This window comes from Hippopotamus amphibius, chromosome 2, assembly GCF_030028045.1.
Source record: "Hippopotamus amphibius kiboko isolate mHipAmp2 chromosome 2, mHipAmp2.hap2, whole genome shotgun sequence".
In the NCBI taxonomy this organism is placed as follows: Eukaryota; Metazoa; Chordata; class Mammalia; order Artiodactyla; family Hippopotamidae; genus Hippopotamus; species Hippopotamus amphibius.
The window spans coordinates 224,940,110-224,962,184 of record NC_080187.1 but is presented as its reverse complement, the minus strand read 5'-3'; the positions used below and the strand labels follow the sequence as shown (position 1 = coordinate 224,962,184).

Genomic DNA, 22,075 nt, shown 5'->3' with positions numbered 1-22,075 from the left:
TTGCCTTTTAGTCTTGTTTATGGTTTCCTTCGCTGTGCAAAAGATTTTAAGTTTCATGAGGTCCCATTTGTTTCTTCTTGATTTTATTTCCATGATTCTAGGAGGTGGGTCCAAAAGGATCTTGCTTTGATGGATGTCATAGAGTGTTCTGCCTATGTTTTCCTCTAGGAGTTTTATAGTGTCTGGCCTTACATGTAGGTCTTTAATCCATTTGGAGTTTATTTTTGTGTATGGTGTTAGGAAGTGTTCTCATTTCATTCTTTGACATGTTGCTGTCCAATTTTTCCAGCACCACTTATAGAAGAGGCTGTCTTTTTTCCATTGTATACTCGTGCCTCCTTTGTCAAAGATAAGGTGCCCATATGTGTTTGGGCTTACTTCTGAGTTCTCTATTCTATTCCATTGATCTTCCTTTCTATTTTTGTGCCAGTACCATACTGTCTTGATCACTATGGCCTTGTAGTATAGTTTGAAGTCAGGAAGCCTGATTCCACCAGCTCCATTTTTCCTTCTCAAGATTGCATTGGCTATTCGGGGTCTTTTGCGTTTCCATACACATTTTAAGATTTCTTGCTCTAGTTCTGTGAAAAATGCCATTGGTAATTTGATCGGGATTGCATTGAATCTGTAAATTGCTTTGGGTAGTATAGTCATTTTCACGATGTGGATTCTTCCAATCCAGGAACATGGTATGTCCCTCCATCTGTTTGTGTCCTCTTTGATTTCTTTCATCAATGTCTTAAAGTTTTCTGCATACAGATCTTTTGCCTCCTTAGGCGGGTTTATTCCTAGGTATTTTATTCTTTTGGTTGCAATGGTGAATGGGAGAGTTTCCTTAATTTCTCTTTCTGCTCTTCCATTGTTCGTGTATAGGAATGCAAGAGATTTCTGTGCATTAATTTTGTATCCTGCTACTTTACTAAACTCATCAATGAGTGCTAGCAGTTTTCTGGTAGAGTCTTTAGGGTTTTCTATACATAATATCATGTCATCTGCAAAGAGTGACAATTTTACTTCTTCTTTTCCAATTTGGATTCCTTTTATTTCTTTTTCTTCTCTGATTGCTGTGGCTAAAACTTCCAAAACTATGTTGAATAATAATGGTGAGAGTGGACACCCTTGTCTTGTTCCTGTTCTTAGAGAGAATTCTTCCAGTTTTTCCCCATTGAGAACGATGTTGGCTTTTGGTTTTTAATATATGATTTTTATTATGTTGAGGTAAATTCCTTCTATGCCCATTTTCTGGAGAGCTTTTATCATAAATGGATGTTGAACTTTGTCAAAATCTTTTTCTGCATCTATTGAGATGATCATATGGTTTTTATCCTTCAAGTTGTTGATATGATGTATCACGTTGATTGATTTGCATATATTGAAGAATCCTTGCATCCCAGGGATAAACCCCACTTGATCATGGTGTATGATTTTTTTAATGTGCTGTTGGAGTCTGTTAGCTAGTATTTTGTTGAGGATTTTTGCATCTATATTCATCAGTGATATTGGTCTGTAGTTTTCTTTTTTTGTGACATCTTTGCCTGGTTTTGGTATCAGGGTGATGGTAGCCTCATAGAATGAGTTTGGGAGTGTTCCTCCTTCTGCAATATTTTGGAAGAGTTTGAGAAGGATAGGTGTTAGCTCTTCTTGAAATGTTGGATAGAATTCGCCTGTGAACCCATCTGATCCTGGGCTTTTGTGTGTTGGGAGATTTTTAATCACTGCCTCAATTTCCGTACTTGTGATTGGTCTGTTCATGGTTTCTATTTCTTCCTGGTTCAGTCTTGGAAGATTGTATTTTTCTAAGAATTTATCCATTTCTTCCAGGTTATCCAATTTATTGGCATATAGTTGATTGTAGTAGTCTCTCATGATGTTTTGTATTTCTCAGGTGTCCATTGTTACTTCTCCTTTTTCATTTCTAATTCTGTTGATTGGCATCTTCTCCCTTTTTTTCTTGATGAGTCTGGCTAATGGTTTATCAATTTTGTTAATCTTCTCAAAGAACCAGCTTTTAGTTTTATTAATTTTTGCTATTGCTTCCTTCCTTTCTTTTTCATTTATTTCTGCTCTGATCTTTATGATTTCTTTCCTTCTGCTCCCTTTGGGGTTTCTTTGTTCTTCTTTCTCTAGTTGTTTGAGGTGTAAGGTTAGGTTGTTTATTCGATCATTTTCTTGTTTCTTAAGGTAGGACTGTATTGCTATAAACTTCCCTCTTAGAACTGCTTTTGCTGTGTCCCATAGGTTTTGGGTTGTTGTGTTTTCGTTGTCATTTGTTTCTAGATATTTTTTGATTTCCTCTTTGATTTCTTTAGTGATTCCTTGGTTGTTTAAGAGTGAATTGTTTAGCCTCCATGTGTTTGTATTTTTTGCAGTTTTTTTTTTCCTGTAATTGATATCTAGTCTCATGGCGTTGTGGTCTGAGAAGATGCTTGATATGATTTCAATTTTCTTGAATTTGCTGAGGTTTGATTTGTGACCCAAGATGTGATCTATCCTGGAAAATGTTCCATGTGCACTTGAGAAGAAAGTGTAGTCTGTCGTTTTTGATGGAATGTCCTATAAATATCAATGAAGTCGAGATGGTCTAATGTGTCATTTAAAGCTTGTGTGTCTTTATTTATTTTCTGTTTGGATGATCTGTCCATTGATGTAAGTGGGGTGTTCAAGTCTCCCACTATTATTGTGTTCCTGTCGATGTCCCCTTTTATAGCTGTTAGCATTTGCCTTATGTATTGGGGTGCTCCTATATTGGGGGCATAGATATTTACCATTGTGATATGTTCTTCTTGAATGGATCCCTTGATCATTATGTAATGTCCTTCCTTGTCTCTTTTAATAGTCTTTACCTTAAAGTCTAATTTGTCTGATATGAGTATTGCTACTCCAGCTTTCTTTTGACTTCCATTTGCATGGAATATCTTTTTCCATCCCTTAACTTTCAGTCTATATGTATCCCTTGGTCTGAAGTGGGTTTCTTGTAGGCAGCATATAGAAGGGTCTTGTTTTTGTATCCATTCAGCCAGTCTGTGTCTTTTGGTTGGAGCATTTAATCCATTTACATTTAAGGTGATTATTGACATGTGTGTTCCAATTACCATTTTATGAATTGTTTTGGGTTTGTATTTGTAGGTGTTTTCCTTTTCTTGTGTGTCCTACTTAGAGAAGTTCCTTTAGCAGTTGTTGTAAGGCTGGTTTGGTGGTGCTGAATTCTCTTAACTTTTGCTTGTCTGGAAAGCTTTGGATTTCTCCATCAAATCTGAATGAGATTCTTGCTGGGTAGAGTATTCTTGGCTGTAGGCTTCTCTCTTTCAGGACTTTCAGTATATCCTGCCATTCCCTTCTGGCCTGCAGAGTTTCTGTAGAAAGGTCAGCTGTTATCCTTATGTGTTTTCCCTTATATGTTGTTTGTTGCTTTTCTCTTGTTGCTTTTAATATTTTCCTTTGTGTTTAATTGTCGTTAGTTTGATTAATATGTGTCTTGGTATATTTCTCCTTGGGTTTATTCTGTATGGGACTCTCTGTGCTTCTTGGACTTGGTTCATTATTTCCTTTCCCAAGTTGGGGAAGTTTTCCGCTATAACCTCTTCAAATATTTTCTCAGACCCTTTCTTGTTTTCTTCTTCTTCTGGGATGCCTATAATTCGAATGTTGGTACACTTAATGTTATCACTGAGGTCTCTGAGACTTTCTTCTAGTCTTTTTATTCTTTTTTCTTTTTCCTGCTCTGTGGCGTTTATTTCCCTGATTCTGTCTTCCAACTCACTTATTCGTTCTTCTGCCTCAGTCATTCTGCTGGTTATAGCATCTAGAGTATTTTTAATTTCAGTTATTTTGTTATCCATTGCTGTTTGTTTTTCTGAGTTCTTATGAACTGTTTCTTGTACTTTCTCTATTTTGTTATCGAGATTTTGTATCATTTTTACTATCATTACTCTAAATTCTTTTTCAGGCATTTTTACTCTTTCCTCCTCATTTATTTGGTCCTGTGGGTTTTTTTCCTGCTCCTTTGCCTGCATGGTGTTTCTTTGTTTCCTCATGGCTGTCCAAACTTTTGGGGTTGCTTGTCCTGGTGATAGAGGTGTTTATAGAAGACTGTCCAAGCCTCAGACTAATGTCCAAGTATTGGATTAAACAAATATTAAGTCTAGGAAACACATACATGTATAAGACACATAATTACTGAATCCATTAGGACATAAGGCTCTAGAAAGACCTGACAGAATCCCAGTGTGCTATCAGATATTCAAAGAGAAACCCAACAGAAATTGACAACTGAAACAGAACAAATCAGAGACAAAAGCAAAAGCAAACAAACAAACAAATAACACCTTACACATACAAACATTAATCCAGGGAGATTTTGTAAGCTAGGATCAAATATAGAAAAGAGCTGGAGTACCACCAGAGAGAATGGAGATTCTCAGAATGTAATTAGACAACTGTACTAAGAACCAAGATAAAGACAAAAGCCTAATATTAAATACCAAGGCAGTGCGTCATCTGGAGAATAGAGCAAGGAGTCTGAGCAGACCGATAGTGTTGCTTATAAGCATGTTAAGATAAAATAAACTTAAAATGGCTGGAAGAAAGGGGAACAGAAGAGCATACTGTGGTTGGAAATATGCAAATAAAAAGAAAGGAATAGAAATGTATAAAAGATAGGGATGAAAGAAAAGTATGAGAGATATATTGTCCATACTACGAAAAACTTAGCTAGATATAGAAGTATATAAAAAGGCAAAAAAAAAAAAAAAAAGAATAAAAAATATCATTTAAAAAATTATGTTATAAAACTTGTAGATCCCTTAGGGCTAAGATCGTATTTAATAAAGAAAAAAAAGAGAGAGAGAAAAAGAAAAAAACAAAAAAAATCCAGAACTGATCCCAGAATGGACCAGTTCAATAGGTATTGCTACTACTATTTCTGTTTCCTTAGCGTCTCAGCTGTAAGTGTCCTTCTCCTTGCCTTGGGTTTTTTTGCATTATTCTGTGACCAGCAGAGATTCCTTTATTGTTTGTCTGTAAGCATCGGTGTGTGGGGAGGGAGAGGGTACAATAGTGGCTCCTTCTCCTGGGAGTGAGTGAGCAGTGGCACACTGTTGTTTCAGTCGGGCTTGGAGGTGCCTGTTGCAGAGGGACGCTGGTGGCTCAGGCATAAACAGAAAGTCTTAGAGTTGGGCCTCTCTCAGGGTTTTTTCGTTGTTGCTGTTGTTTTTTTTTTTTTTTTCTCTTTGCAGCCTCCCTGCTGCTGGCGTTGCAAGGGGTTTTAATCTAGCCCCGCCTGAGCACCTGAGGGTGCTTGTTATCCCTGAGCACCTTAGGTGGCCTGCAGGGTGTCTCTCCACTGCCTGTTGCAGAGGTGCCGAAAGAGAGAGAGAGGCTATGCGCGCGGCTCCTCCCCCCCGCCCGTGAGCCTGCAGCCTCCAGCCGCCATCATGGCCGGGCAGCTCGCAGGGATGGGCACTCCTCTCCGCGGACCCCCTCCCTCCTGTCCTCTCGGTCCGTCACCCTACCAGCAACAATGTTTCTCCCCCTGAACCAGCTCTCCGGTTCCCACGCTCCCGCTCCCGCTCCCGGACCCTCGGTTCAGCCGCGGATCGATGTCTCGGTCCGGGAACGCTGAGCTGCGCTGCGGACCCTCCGTATGTTTCTCACTCCCTCCGGTCTGCCACAGCTCCGCCACTTCACCCTCTCTGAGCCCTCGTAGATGCCTCCCTACCGGCTATGTCAGGCTCCCCGCGGTCCTTTCTGGTGTCCGAGGCCGTCTGCTGGTGTTCAGCTGGTCCTCTGTGGGAATTACTGCGTCCTTCCGTGCATTCCCAAAGCATCTGTGGAGAGGGATGCACTCCACGTCCCTCTACGTTGCCGCCATCTTTTTCCACCCAGAGTACATTTTGACATATTCCAATTATGCTATGGTTTAAAAACTTTTTTTGAGGGCATAGTATAGTTAAATCTTACATAAAATTAGCCAGAATATGTTAATCAGTGTGAATAGATATATGTTAAAAAATATTTTCTCCCATTCTATAGGTCGTCTTTTCACTTTCATGAATATGTCCTGAAGCATAAACTTTTAAAAACGAAGTCCAATGTATCTAGTTTTTCCTTATCACTTATGCTTTTGTTACCACATTAAAAAACTCTGAAGTTTTACTCCTTTGCTTTCTTCTAAGTGTTTTACATTTTTAGGTCTTACATTTAGGCCTATTGAGTTAATTTTTTTATGTAGTTTGAGGGGGTCCAACTTCATTCTTTTGCATGTGTATAGCTGTTGTCCCAGAACCACTTGTTGAAAAGACTGTTTTTTCCCTCATTTAATTTTCTTGACACTTTTGGTATAATTCAGTAGCCCATAAATATAAGGGTTTTGGGGTAGGGGGGTTCTCAATTATATCCTATTTATCTATATGTTTATCCTTATGTTTATACCACCTTATTTTGATTACTATAGCTTTATAATAAGTTATGAAATTGGGAAGGGTGAGTCCTACAACTTTATCTTTTTCTAGACTGTAATGTCTAGTTCGAATCCCTTGCATTTCTACACGAATTTTAGGATCGGTTTAACAATTTCTGCAAAAAAAAAACAGCCATGATTTTGACAGCAGTAGCACTGGATTTTTAGATCAGCCTGGGGACTAGTCCCATCTTAACAATATTAAATCTTCTAATCCATGTACATGTATGTCTTTCTGTTATTTAGACCTTTAATTTCTTTCAACATTTTGTAATATTCAGTGTACAAGCCTTAAGCATTTTTGTTAAACTTATTCTTAACTACTTTATTCTTTTTAATGCTATGGAATTTTTAGTGCTAATGTAATATTTTTCTTAATTTTCGGGGTGTGTATTTCTAGTGCAAAGAAACACAATTGATTTGTATATATTGATCTTCTATCTTGCAACCTTACTAAATATATGTATTAGTTCTACCATTTTCTCTTTTTTTGAACTCCTTATGAGTTTCTATAAAAAAAGACAACATCTGCAAATATAGTTTTCCTTCTTCTTTTCCAACATGTGTGACTTTCTTTTCTTTTATTCTTGCCTATTGCCCTGGCTAGAATATCCACTATAATGTTGAGTAGAAGTGTGAGAGAAAACATCCTTGTCTTATTCCTGATTTGGGGGGGGGGGGTGATTTATTCTTTTACTGTTAAGTATGACATCAGCTACAGACTTTCACAGATACCCCTTTTCTTCAGATTGAGGAAGTTCCCCCTTAACTCCTATTTTGTTTAATGTTTTTGTTATAAAAAGGCATTGGATTCCAGCAAATATTTTTTCTATGTCTATTGGGATCATCACGTTTTTATCCTTTATTTTATTAATATATGTTATATTGAATTAAACCAATTTTGCATTCCTGGGAGAAACCTCATTTGGTTATAGCATATAATAATTGTCATATGTTCCTGGATTTAGTTTGTTAAGGTTTTGTTGAGGATGTTACATCTATCTTTGTAATGAATATTGATCTGTAGGTTTCATTTCCTGTGATTTCTATGTCTGATTTTGGTATCAAGGTTAATACTGTTATCGTAAAAACCGCTACTCTGTATACCGAGACATAATAGAAATACAGAGGCAGAGATTTTGGAGGAAGAGAGAGATGGCTTTATTTTTCTGCCAGGCAGAAGGGAAGACAGAGCAGGCTAGTGCCTCAAGAACTGTGCTTAGTAGGTACCCTTATGTGGTTGGCAGTCACATCGACATATAGATAAGTTGTTGCTAGTTGTTCTGGTGTTGAAACTGCTTCTCAGAGTATTCTGATTACTCTGTATGCTGACTCATCTAGCATTGTGATACAAAAACACACGGTCAAAGAGGCATTTATTTAAACAATTGACACAGCTGAAAATATACCATTTTTACTGCAATTTGGAAAGACATTTTGGGACATCTCGCTTGGTACCAGTGAAAACCATAGACTCCTCATTTGGCATTACTTTCAAGTTCACTTGTTACATAACTGAGAAAAATTGGTAAAAACTGATGGACTATGAAACAAATGTAAAAAAGATAAATAATATCAATAGAAAGTTTTCTGTAATCAAGAACCAAATTGTTGCCAAAACAAATTGCAGATCCCATCAATAGCTTTAATTAATTAAACAAGAATTGTAATTGATGTTATAAATAAGCCCTTGGATTGTTTCCTAATGCAGTTAATGGAGAATAATAAATTGTTTGAACCTATTAGAAAAAGATTTACATTTCTGACTGACCTGACATGAAGTGCTGATCCCAGTGAAGGAAACATATAACTTGAGAGACGGTATTAACAATGGTGTGCTGGTACATGTTTAATAACTAGCTCTCTGGAAAAATAAAGATAAACAAAGGGGCTGATCTGTAGTTTTTGCCAATGGTGTAAATACTCCCACCACAGCCAATACAACCTACCAATACGACGTCACTGAGCTCAGAATTGGGAGGAGATGCACACAATCAGCTCTTACCAGTACAGATGGGATTAGTGGTTTCCAGCCTTCCCAGTACTGTATCATAAGGAATATATCAACTGTAAATTGGTTCACAAGTATTGTCCATTAAAATTTGAGAGCGGTCATGGCGCAAAGAAAATTGAAGTTCTTTGAAATATTACAGTTCATATGTGACAGAGAAAGGTTTCTCTCAAATTGACAACAATTTCTGAAGATGTACATAGCATTAGTGATATTAGTTATAAGGCTGAAAGAAACTTTTATATGTTATCAATACAAATTTCAGCAACGCTACTGGAGGAGACTGAATTGAGTTTTTTATTCTTCATAAAAATATTAGAAAACAATGGTCAAATGGAGAAAAAAAATCAGAGTATGTAGCCAGAAAATACAAGGAAGAAAGATTTTAAAGGTGGATCAGGCAATTCATGAAAATATATTATTTTTTAAATGTTTGTGCTTTAAGTTTCATTTAGCAGGTCTTTCTAATTTGCAATTTATTTTATTTTCTCATTCTAAATATTTTCTTTGTTTTTAGTTTTGAATTAATAATTTTCATTCTTTTTCTTAAAGAGGAAATTGTATCAGTTTCACACCCCACAGACCCTGGATGTGCCCCACAATTGATTTGTAATTCATCTTAGAGCCTGCTTAACTTTCAGATGCTAAGTGATAGTATGCTACAGTTTTGCTGACCTCCAATGGTAAATTTTAAGGAAGAAAAAATTTTACAAAAAGTGTTCACAAATGAGTTGAGTTTTCTTCAAGATCTACCACTTACCAAATTTTATTTTTTAATGAATACTTAATGTTTCTGAGTATAACATCTTCATTTTGAAAATCAGGTTAACTTGTTTTTCTGTGCTTTCCTAGATAATTATTTTGGGGAAGTGATGTATGGAAAATATTTTGATAGAGTACAGAGACACATGTCATCCTTGAGCCTAGCTTTACTGTTATTTTATATACGTGAGTTATGTTGTGGTCGTATGGTGAACTTAACAAAATGGTCCTCAAAACTTACTAAATTTCCAGAAACAACTTGGTAATATAATTTAATTATGTTAAAATGACCTATTAAAATGAATTTAAGACACAATTTTTTATTATTAAAATGCATGAAAAATAGTTAATTTACCTCAATCCTTTATAAAGCATATAAGGTGGCTTTCAAGTAAGATGATGAGAAAATAAAGCTTTAGGATATGCTCTGCTCCTGAATACCTTTAAATTGTCTTTAGAACAGTTTGAAAATAATATTTTATGCAATCTGAAAGCAATAAGAAACAACTATCTTCCAGATTTAGTCAGAATTTTGCAAACCCTCTTACTGTCCAGTAAAGAATTAAGAATTCTTATTTCTTTGAAATCAAGACTTATACCCCAAACTGGCAGGCAGATCATGGACTTACTTCACACATTTTCATTTATGTTGTTGCGTGCATCATAATTTTTTTATGCTGGTCACTAGCACTATTTGTGGCTAATATGTGTTTTGCTGCTTAAGTGACTGATGAGAAACCTCATTCTAAAGATTTCTTCGTCAGAAGTAGCAAGACTTTATTTATGCCTAATTAGCTCCTGGATGTTGACCTCAAGTTATATCAGTAAATAAACTGAAGTTGCCTTTTATATAGTTCTACAGTGCTAGCTCTAGGACATATAATGAAATGGACAGCTAGGAAGTAAATCTCTCTATATATGGATCTGTAACTAAGCATATGATAAAATGTATTTTGCCATTGTTAAAAGAATGTGAAGAACATTAATTCTTACAGAAAAGGCTTAAGAAAAGAAAAATCAGGATATGAAAATGGCACATACAAAATTATTGCAAGAAAACATGCCCAAATCTTGTCTATATCTTTATATTTTTGTCATGCATGTATGTTAATTCTTCAATAAATATGTATTTTTTAAGCAGAAAAAACTATGACTTTTTAAGCCTATTATATTTTAACTCTACTAGACACTGTAATCTAGATTTCCATTCTCCTCTATGTTTCAGTGCCCCACCATTTATACATGGTTTATTATATTTGTGGGGGTGAGGAACAGAAATCACGGAGATTTTGAGCCAAGTACACAGTTAGAATTCAGTCTGCACGACGGTCCTCACTTCTGACACAAACTGCAAGTCTGGGGGATTTCCCAAATCATCCTCTGATTTGATAGCTCACTATAAGAATTCACAGAACTCACTAAAGGCAATTATGCTCATGGTTATGGTTTGTTTCTGGGAAAGGAAACAGATTAAAATCAGCTAAGGGAAGAAGAACACGTAGTAGAGTCCAACACAAGTACCCAGCATGGAGCTTCCATTATCCTCCCCCCACTGAATCAGGATGCATTACTCTTCTAGCATTGATTTGTGGCATTAAGTATGGAGTACTGCCAACCAGGAAGACTTGCCCAAGCCCCAGAGTTTTTATTGAGACTCCATTATGCAGCCATGATTGAGTGAGTGATTGTACATATGATTGAGGTAAGTCTCTAGGTCAACTGATACCTACATCACAATATTGGTCTTTCTGCCATAGTCAGCCCTCACTCTAAATCACACTGTTAGACTAGCCACTATGACCAAAGTCCTTAGGCAAAGAAAAGACACTAGAGATTACCTCCCAGAAGCTTTAGGCAAGGCCAAATTCTTTACACAGGGATTAAGCAGGTCAACAATGTATTGGTTTACCGTGTACACCAAACAGCATGGCAATTTATCTCTCATCGTGTCCTCAATGTTTGCTGCCATAGGGAAAAACCAAAATATGAATGGACTAAAATGTCAGACAGGGGAGGCAAAGCTTTTTAAAAAGCCGTCCAAAGTCAGTAGTTTATCAATTGGAATACTTATTTCATAATTAAAGAATGCTTAAATCTAATGGCTAAGGATGCTTGTTCACTTTCAAAAAAAAAAAGTTCTGTTCCGTGGATAAAGAGGTCATCCATTAAACGTACAAGATTCATTTAATCTGAAATACCAATTGGAGTTATAAATGATTACGTAATCTCAATATTTAACTAAATATTTGCTTCATGCATGTCTGTAAACCTAGTAAACCACACAAAACTTCACACTACTGGCAAGAACCTGGGCAGCAGGGGAAAAATAACATTGCTCCCATCATTTTGCCTTTTAAATAAATGAACAGGGACTTGGATCTAAAGGACAGGAAGACCATGCGCACAATACATGTGAGGACAAGCTTCGTACGCAGCCCCCTAACCCCAGATCAGTGTTTCTCAAGTTCTCAGACTGAACTAAGGCCTTTAAATGTAACGGATGAGCAGGACCCTATAGGGCCTTCCCAGGACAGACCCCTCCCCCACATCCTCTGCTTTAGCTCCTCTCTGAAGTACATGGATAATAGCGGCTGATGCACATTTCCTGAGTTGTTTTACAGATGCTCACCCCCCACCAAATGAAAGACATTAACTACTTGGTGATCATGAGCACCGGGCTCATGAGCACCGGGCTCCCAGCCTACTGAAGCCTAAGGACTGATAATGTTAAAACCTGTTACACCACCCTGCTACCTCACCAACAACCAATCAGAGAATTGTGTGAGAGCTGATCACAGTACCCTAGGCCTCTTCTCCCTCACCCTGCCCTAAAAATGCTTTGCTGAACCCATCAGGGAGTTTGGGAGTTTTGAGAATCAGCAGTCCCAGACTCCTCTTATGGTGCCTTACAATAAACACAGCACTTTCCTTCACCACAATCCAGTGTCAGGAGATTGCCTTGACTGCGTGTGGGCAAGTGGACCCAAGTTTTGGTTTGGTGGCATTAAAAGAGAAGGACTTTTAAATATATAAGTAGATTCTGTGTGTTGATTCAAGTCCGATTTAGTATAGCATTTTTTATTGTTATGCTTTACTATACATCTTTATTATTTTTGTATAGTATAAATTATATCTTTGTTATAGCACTATTTAAAAATATATAATTATAAAACTACACTTTAATTATTTACCATATAAAGCTGATCCATGGCTTATAAATTTTGTACAAGCATGAAACATGAACAAGTAATATAAAAATTTACAAACTAAAATCAATCAAATTCTAATGAGCATATTTATGTAATACTTCTCCCTGATTTAATCCTCACCTACTTTTTTTCCAAGTTTTGGAACAGTGTAAAAAAAATATCACTCATTGGAGGAGAACTCATCTTATACCACCAAAGCACAAAGGTTAAGTATATATACTCAGTTCCTAGATCCAAAATAAAAAACATTCCCAAAAGCAGAAGAGTCAAAATGTATAAAATATGAGTCAACAAAGAAAATGCATTAGGTCCCTGGGACTAAACAGTTAAAATCATCTGACTATATCTCTATTCAGAAAATGTGCCTTTGTCAAATAGATAAGAGGACCACTGTGAATCAGGTGCGTGAGAGACAGGCAGTGGAACACCCCTTAGCCACAACAACAGACAAAACCGGCTCACTTGGAAGGAAAGGCCAGCCATAACCACAGCTCTTTTACTTTCACTATTCAGCTCTAGGAAGATACAGTCAAGTTGCTCATCTAGACTCTCAAAAATATTGAGATTACAGCTCCCAGGGTGAAGTTACTAAAAAACACAGATGAAAATGACTGTTGACCATCAGAAGAGGCTTCACACTTCATTGAGAGCCCAAGTGGGAATGTGATCCCTGAATCACAGTATACTGTCAAACACCAAGTGATGCAACGCTACTTAATGACTCAGTGATCAACAATGCAGGCAGTTTCAGCAGCAGGAAAGGGTGTCCAGAGTGCATGTCAGTCAATACATTAGACTCCAGTGCGTATTCTTCTCTGAGACCAAAATCAGGTTTAGCTCTTTGTGAAATGTGTGAAATGTGATATCAAAGAAGGAAAGGAAGCGCTGCGTTGAACTGATACACAGAAATGTTCTTTTCCAGGCTTTGCATGAAGGCAGAGGATACGGGGAATTTGACTGTATTTCTAATACTGTACAGTGCTGCTTGGATGCATGCATAATCAATAAGCACAGAATAGTGCAGACTTCTCACACAGCGCTTGTGGTACAGGAATGTGAAACCACGGAGGAAAGACTTCTTCAGAGTCAAAGCTGAATCATCAAGCCTAAACGTGTACCTGCCTGATTTTAAGGGCTCCAAAAAAAAATGATCTCTCCCTACCCATGCCAAAATGTGTGACTCCAGGTTATGATGATTAGCTTTAGTCAAATTTGTTTTTCTCTCTCTTGGGAATGAACAGCATCATGGTAACATGCTAGAGCCAGTTAACACTGGCTCACAAGAGCTGACTGTGTGCATCTCTCCCCATCTTGGTGTTCATTAATATCACACTGGTGGCTGAAATTGATGATGGAGTAGCTACACCAGCGAAGTCAACAAACACTACAAATGGGGGGTACCCCCACCCCACTCCCCAGTCAGTAGGTTGTTAAACATTTACCAACACAACTGCCCCTCAGTAATGTGTGTACTCATTCAAATATGGTGCTATGGGTCACACAATTTGTCAGAAATAGGGAACAAAATCAATGACCTAAACAGACATAGTTCTTGTTCCCCTAGATCTTACCAGTCTTATTTAGTTGCCGTGCCCCTTTCCTACCTTATTCCCTACCTTCACTTTCATATGTCCTACTCATTCCTTAAGCCATCTCTATTTTATATGACACTAGTGTCTCCCTTGGCTAAACTTTAATTGCAATTTTTAAAGTAATAAATTTTGCAAATAAGATCTAAATTATTTCCCATGTTTGATCTTTTTGACTATATTTCAGGTTACTTCAAAGCAGACAAGTTTTAAACTTTGTTCTGAGGTTTGCTTAGCATGAAGCACATTATGGGTGGCAAGGAGTTGGGAGACGGGGTACACTAAAAATTTTGGAATTGATTGAGGGGAATGCTTTTAACATTTAAATAGAATGGTGTGGCTCAGACATTTTTCCACAGACTCCCCTCTAATTTTGTAGGGTCAAGTAAAGGAATATAAGCAGAGAATCCCAGTCTGGCTGTCCCTTTCTCTTCCCACCTTCTGACTCTAGCCTACAACTGTGAGGGGCTCCATGCTTAAGTGTGGTAGGGTGATCAACCCCCTCATTTTACCTAGGACTGAGTGGTTTTGGGGGATGTAGGACTTCAATACTAAAACTGGTACAGTCACAGGCAAACTGTGATTGGTCACCTTTTGGATTTGGGAAAGAGGATTATGTAAGCAGGTCCAGATAGCAACACAACATGTGCTGGTCAGAGATTTCTAGTGTTTTGAAAACACAAAGCATGGCCTAGACAGGTGGTGGTGAGTGCTTGACAGCACATAAGCTGTGGTTGGGTATCTTCCTTTTACCTCACACACTCATCTCTCCCGAACTATGATATATGCTGGGCATGTGGTAGTAGAAAAAGATACAAACATGTTTTTAAAGTAAAAATATTAAAAGCATGTTCAAGTTACACTTATTTCTTTTCTTCAGTGTTGCAAAGCCTTCCTTTCTGACCTCCCTGCATCCATTTCTTTTTTTTTTTTTTTTTGGCCCTTTCCAGTCTATCAACCATATTGTATATATCAACAGTGATAAAACCTGTGTAAAGCTCTTCAGTGGTCTCAGATAAAAGAGCAGGACCACTAACTTGATAAAATGGCCGATTGTGATATCGAAGGTCCCACACTCACACTGGCCTCACATTATACCACTCACCCCCTCACTCACAGTTACACTGGCCTTACTCTGGTTCCTTCTTAAAATGGACCATGTTCGTGCCTGCTTCAGGGCCTTTGCATATGCCAGGTCCCACGTGCTACTATCACTATGTGAAAGCTCTTTCATGATCAAGTATTCCTTGTCCATTCCTCAGTCTAGATCAGGATTTCATCCCAGGCTTTCAGACCTCACTTTGCTTTTCCTTTTGGCCACATTTTGTACTTTGTAGTATGACACATTATTTGAGTAAGGTATAATTTCTCCTCTAGACTTGTATGCACAGTGAGGGCACCAAAATGTTACTTGCTGTTTTATCTCCACTTACATCTTCTATAGTAAATAGGAAATATTTGAGGAAAATAGGAAGTCAGAAATGAAAGAAGGAAGGGGAATTACGCAAGCTTCTATATATTGTGAGAAAGTTCACCACACCAGGATTTTTAATATTTCTACCCTAATATGGGTATTTTATAAAACTTCACTCACTTTAGGTGCAAGAGTTATTTTGTCACAACTTGTTTCCCTCTTAAAGAGAAGGCATTAGCAGAATACATTCACATTGGAAGGATTTTCTTCCATGATGTCAAGGATTTGTAAACCAGCACAAAGGAATCAAAAAAGCTAGAAAGGGACTTCCTAGGTGGTGCAGTGGTTAAGAATCTGCGTGCCAATGCAGGGGACACAGGTTTGAGCCCTGCCCCAGGAAGATACCACATGCCACAGAGCAACTAAGCCTGTGCAGCACAACTATTGAGCCTGTGCTCTAGAGCCCATGAGCCACAACTACTGAGCCCACATGCTGTGGCTGCTAAGGCCCACGCGCCTAGAGCCCGTGCTCCACAACAAGAGAAGCCACCACAGTGCGTAGTCCCTGCTTGCAGCAGCAAGAGAGGGCCCATGTGCAGCAATGAAGACACAACATAGCCAATGAAAAAATAAATCCAATAAATAAATAAATTAAAAAAAAAAGCTAGAAAAATCCAAGTAGGATTATATATTATTCGTAAATTCTCTTTCTCTCTTTCATTTCCCTCCTTCCCCACACTCTGATCCTGATCATAATATTTTACAAACTCTAATATCAGAAGAAAAAAAACTATTAAGCTCATTCTCAGTAAGGCATAAAAGATTAATAAAGCATAAATAGTCACTTTTGCAGGATCTTAGTTCTGGGACCGGCAGACAGAGAAAACTCCAGTCCTAACCACTGGACAGCAAGGGAATTCCCAAGTTACTCTCTTATACAGTTCCTAGGAAGCTATAACATTAGAAAGTGCAAATACCCTTAAGGTAAAAAAAAAAAAAAATCAGTTGGTCTTCCAATTCTGCGGATGCCCTTTTGACAATAAAATCATTCCATATGGCCAAATAAAGAAACCAAAGTTTCGTGTTTCTAAAGCAATTATCAAGCAATAGATACAACAGACATCTTATCTCTGTCCCTGTTTGCCCTCTACGCTCACCTCTTCCTAAGCCTTATGAGAGAGCTCATGTCAAGAAACCACTTTACCCACAGAAGGTAACCAGAAACAGACACTGATCTACAAACGCTGGCAGGAGATAGAAGCGCCGGTAAATGGATTATTTAGACAAACCAGACACAAAGTATATTGACTAGCTGGAGAAACCTTCCTCATTCAAATTCTAGGAAAACATGTCTTTTATAATTAAGACAAACGTTAGAACAAAAGTTCTATGCCCAAGACGGGCAGCAGGAAGGATGTCGCATCCCGGGCTGTCGTCGCATCCCGGGCTGTCGTCGCATCCCGGGCTGTCGTCGCATCCCGGGCTGTCGTCGCATCCCGGGCTGTCAGCGCAGCCCAGCTCGAACGCCCACAGGCCAGAACACCCAGCCGCCTCTCCGTCCTGCGCATGTTCCAGATTCCCCACGCGCATGCGTAGAGTGTCACCGCATCTATGGTGGGTTCGTTGTGACAGAGTGTCTTCCAGTCCTCTATGGTTCCCGCGCGGGAAGATGGGCAGTATATATAAGGCGTGCGCGCGCAGGCGCGGGCTCGAGCACGTCTTTCTCTTCGACGCAACTCAGAGGCTCTGGGGGTCGCCATGGGCCGCCGCCCCGCTCGCTGTTACCGGTATTGCAAGAACAAGCCGTATCCGAAGTCTCGCTTCTGCCGAGGTGTCCCTGATGCCAAGATCCGCATCTTTGACCTGGGTCGGAAGAAGGCAAGAGTGGATGAGTTCCCGCTCTGTGGTCATATGGTGTCTGACGAGTGTGAGCAGCTCTCGTCCGAAGCCCTGGAGGCCGCCCGCATTTGCGCCAACAAGTACATGGTGAGAAGCTGTGGCCGAGACGGCTTTCACATCCGGGTGCGGCTCCATCCGTTCCACGTTATCCGCATCAATAAGATGCTGTCCTGTGCCGGCGCCGACAGGCTGCAGACGGGCATGCGAGGCGCCTTTGGGAAGCCCCAGGGTACGGTGGCCAGAGTCCTCATCGGCCAGGTCATCATGTCCATCCGCACCAAGCTTCAGAACAAGGAGCACGTGATTGAAGCCTTGCGCAGGGCCAAGTTTAAGTTCCCTGGGCGCCAGAAGATTCACATCTCAAAGAAATGGGGCTTTACCAAGTTTAATGCTGCTGAATTTGAAGACAAAGTGGCCGAGAAGCGCCTCATCCCGGATGGGTGTGGAGTCAGATACGTCCCCAGTCGTGGCCCTCTGGACAAGTGGCGAGCGCTGCACTCTTGAGGTCTTTGACAGCCCAGCCAGCTTTGGCCATGTTGGTCTGACTTTTGCTCACCAATAAATTTTATTTACTGGCAAAAAAAAAAAAAATTATTTATTTTTTAAATAAATTTCTAACTTTAAACGTTTAAAAAATGTCAAATTTTTAGAATATAGACTACTAGAGAAATAAGTTTTGTATTAAAAGTACCAGAAAGCATTTCAATGGCAACTGATAATTTCCTTTCAAGTGAGAGTGAAAATTTGTATTCCATTTATAGAGAAAGCTGTTGCAATTCTAATCCACACTTTTAACTTAGTCTAGGGAAGTAAGTCAAAAGTTTTGTTTGTAGAGAAGTCATAAATTATGCAGCTATCATTAACTTGAATAAAAATAGCTAGAGAAAAATCTGAAATTTAGAGAAAAATTCTTATTTTTTATAGACAATAAACAATAGGGATGAAAATCATGGTAGGCATTCGTCATATTTCAACTACAATCTCTTTGAAACTAAAAAGTCTTTTTAAACTTGTTGCTCATGTTTTCCTTCTCCATTGCTGCACACTGTTCTTAGAATTACCTATCACCTCCAACTATCAGCCTTAGGACAGTTGGGGATCACTGCAAAAGGTTTCCCCGGACAAAACTTACATTATCTCACACTCAAGAGATGACAGTCCAATCTTTTCCTCATCACAGAAAGGTCATAGGTTGACAACCAAGTTCATATTGCTTGATCTGAGTCCCAGCAGAACCAACAGAAAAGAGAAAATGACACTAAATCAGGTACCTGTTCTCTAAAAGGATCCTAGAGAGAGTTTGCAGTCTGTAGGTGCTCGCCCTACATTAGTGATGTTGCTCATACAGGTGGGTTTGTTGTTGTTTTGGGGTGTTTTTTATTGTTGTTGTTCTGCTTTATTTCAGAAATTACATAAGCTACATTTTAAAATTCTGGTTCTTTATGTTATTTAGTCTTCTAAATCTCAATCCTGCAAACAGTGCCCTCAGTTTTCTTTAACTACTCGTTTTCAGAGTCAACATATTAAAGGAACAGAAGGAATACTAAATAAATAGTATTGAAACACATGCTTTTAAAGTTATTTTTATTTACTTAAAATTCCTGTGCCAATCCTACATTTTTGAGTCTGACCTGATATTTCTTTCAGGTTCTTACTATATTTCCTACTTGTGTATTTTTAAGCTAAGTTGCTGTTTTAAGCTAAAATTATTCCTTATTATATCCAAACAAGGATAACAGGTGCTAAATAATATGACTATATAGAAAGGGCTTTTCAGCTTAAGTAGCACTTTTCTTGACATGTTTTACTTGATGCTTTAAAACTCCTGAAGTTGTCTAGGAAATTGTCCTATACAGTTTACAAATGAGGGTATACTTGAGCCAGATCTCCTGACTCCTGTCCAGTCTTATTTACTTTTTACCACGCCGTCTTTAAACAAAACAGAACAAAACAGTTCCTTGGTCACATGTTAATACAACTATGATGCAGCTTTGAAAATATTTTCCATATTCATTATTGATCCTTATCTTTGGTCTCAAACTTCAAATATCTCAACCTTCAAACTTGAAACTCTGTACTCACTAAATACAGGGAGGCAGCCAAGCATAAGCCCATGAATGTCCTTTCCCTAAAAGACTGGTAACTGTGATTGTTTATGCATATAGACAGGGTGGATGAAAAGGAAATGAAAGGTTAAAAATTATTACATTAAACCACTAGTAGGAAGCTGTCATCAAGGTTTGTTATTTGATTTTTCCCTACAATTTTCTATTATAAGCTATTGTATATAAATTCTGTTTCCTTTAATGTTAATAGAAGAACACTCTTACTTGTTTTTCTTAACAAAAATCCTACTAACTTATGTTCTCCAAACCATGATTATTGTTCCAGCATTTTCCTATTTTCTGGTCATTCTATTTATTAAAAAATTGATAAGAATACAGTTGAACTGAAATAGAATTTAATTATATATTGCAGAGCTCTTCATTATTTCTAATTTCTATTCAAAATGGAAAATTTAATTTGGGAACATGTATTTAGAATTTTCTACACTACTGCAATGAAACAGAACTATCTGCTCATTTACCATAACAATACAAATACAATTAACTAAATTCATGCAAATATTGCCCTATAAAACTCTTTGATTTAGTTGATGGAGTTCTTCAGATTTTATGAAAAATACTGACTGAATCAGTTAGAAAATGGGCCATGTACCATATCAGCTTAGTTATGAAAAGCGCGTTCCACCAATAATCATTGTATACTCCACCATTTCTTTCCCTCTCTCAAAATATGGAATCATACCAAGCTTATTAGCCTGGAATCCTTAATTTTTATAAAAATATACACCAGCTCTGACATGAATTGGTTGTCAGTAACATTGGCAGGCATTTTGTTTCCACGTTAGAAGCTTTGTAATGGCTACCCTGACATAATTCAAGTAGGGCTTTCTGGTTCTTCATGTCACTATTGACCTAAGGATTGAGCTGAGAGTTTTGTTTATTTTTTTTATTTTTGCGTAATAACTTCATTGTTTTGCTAACAATATCTACATATGTTTTTAAGTAAGTAATGTAAAAAGTAATGGGTAAAGTCAAAAGTATATTAAGTTACACCATCAATAACAATTCAAAGTGAGGTCATTATCATGCTTAACAGTGGATGATAAGGGAGGCTCTGATGTCAGGATGGCTGGATTTGAATCTGTTACTTCACTTACATGGGCAAATTACTTAGTAGAGCCATTCTTCAATTTTCAACTATAAATGGGATTAAGACACTATGATTATAAGGTTGTTTTTAGGATTAAAAGAGATAATTCATTGAGAAAATGAATAGGATTGTGCCTTGCACATATTAAGTACACAAAATTAATGTTAACTTATAATGGTTAATATTGATGTTACTACATTTGCTTCTGCCTCCTTGCTTCTAATTATTGTCACTCGTAGTGTGATTTTTTTCATAATTTATAACCGTAATATTCTGTCTTGCAACCATAATTCCCTCTGGTTGTATAATTTGAGTTCTAGTTTTCATTGGATTCAATATTATGATTCGAGTTTTTGAGGTTTTTATATTTAGTTTTATAATTTCTATTTTCACATTTTTTTTGACTTTGTAATTTTTGGAGCTCCTTTTCAGAAATGTAATTGTGCTTTACCAATTATCCTCTACGTATGACTCACTATGGAGATTTGTTATTTCCTATTTTTTCTTTCAAGATGGATATTTTATCTACCTTACCTACCTTTTTCATTCAATATTTCTTGCTTTTTTTCCCTTCTCCTTCTTCATTCTCTAAAGAATTATGAAGGATTAATTACAGCCTTTGATGGATGCTGAATTCTGATTCCTCTTCTGAAGTCCCATTATATATCCTACATCAAGGCCCACTCCTCTCTTTTAGGTGTGCAGTCTACTCTTCTATCTGTGGTGTATTTCTTACCCCTGCCTTGCTTCTATTCAGTGCAGAACCCTGGAAAATGACAGGCCCAAATGCTGAGGATCTTTGGAGTTGTTTGGAGCTACACCTGTCAATGGATTTTCCTATAGTTTTCCCTTATGTAACTGCCTATACACTCAGTACATTTCTCTCTATATTAGGGCCTTAGTGAGACATTTTAAAATTTAATGTTTCTTCAGGAATGCTTCTAAGAGTTTGGAGAGTTTTGGAGAGGTACATTTCATAAATCATCATTATATAATCCATTATTTCTCCCCATCTCTCGAAATATGGAATTATACTAATTATACTAAAATTATTTAGCCAGAAATTTTTAATTAAAAAAAAACAGCTGTAGGAGAACACATGAGAATAGTCTTCATTTTATGTTTTATTCTCCCCTAAATTCATTACATGCATATGACATGACCCTTTCCTTGGTGGCTCTTAGGTGTATTTCTTTTACTATATTACTCACTTCATTAGAGATTGGGGAAGGAGATTCTTCAATCCTGCTTTACTTCAGTTTATTCACCTAGAAGTTCTCTTAATATCACATTAAAAAATTATCCACTTCTGGAAATTTTAACTTTAAAACAATTCATATAAAAATATGCTTCTACATGTTTGTAGCAACTTCTAGTTGTCTTTTATTGATGTGGATCTCAAATAATTGTAGCTAAAATTACTACGATTATCAAAATGAAGTATTTTTTATATAAATTCTAGAAATATACATTTTCTCTATGTGTCCATACAGAATCTTAACAACTTTTATTATGTTG

The 22,075-nt window shown here is 37.6% G+C and overlaps 1 protein-coding gene across 2 annotated transcripts; it reads left to right on the top strand.

The window, feature by feature from the left end:
• Positions 1-17,158: 17,158 nt before the first annotated feature.
• Positions 17,159-17,926, top strand: RPL10L (ribosomal protein L10 like). Of its 2 annotated transcripts, XM_057723889.1 has the most exons (2): positions 17,201-17,309; positions 17,391-17,845. In XM_057723889.1, the coding sequence occupies exons 1-2, from the start codon at positions 17,201-17,203 to the stop codon at positions 17,843-17,845; spliced, it is 564 nt and encodes a 187-aa protein (XP_057579872.1). The 2 variants fall into 2 exon arrangements, with proteins under 2 accessions (XP_057579873.1, XP_057579872.1); XM_057723890.1 differs by having other exon boundaries at positions 17,159-17,926.
• The last annotated feature ends 4,149 nt before the right edge of the window (positions 17,927-22,075 follow it).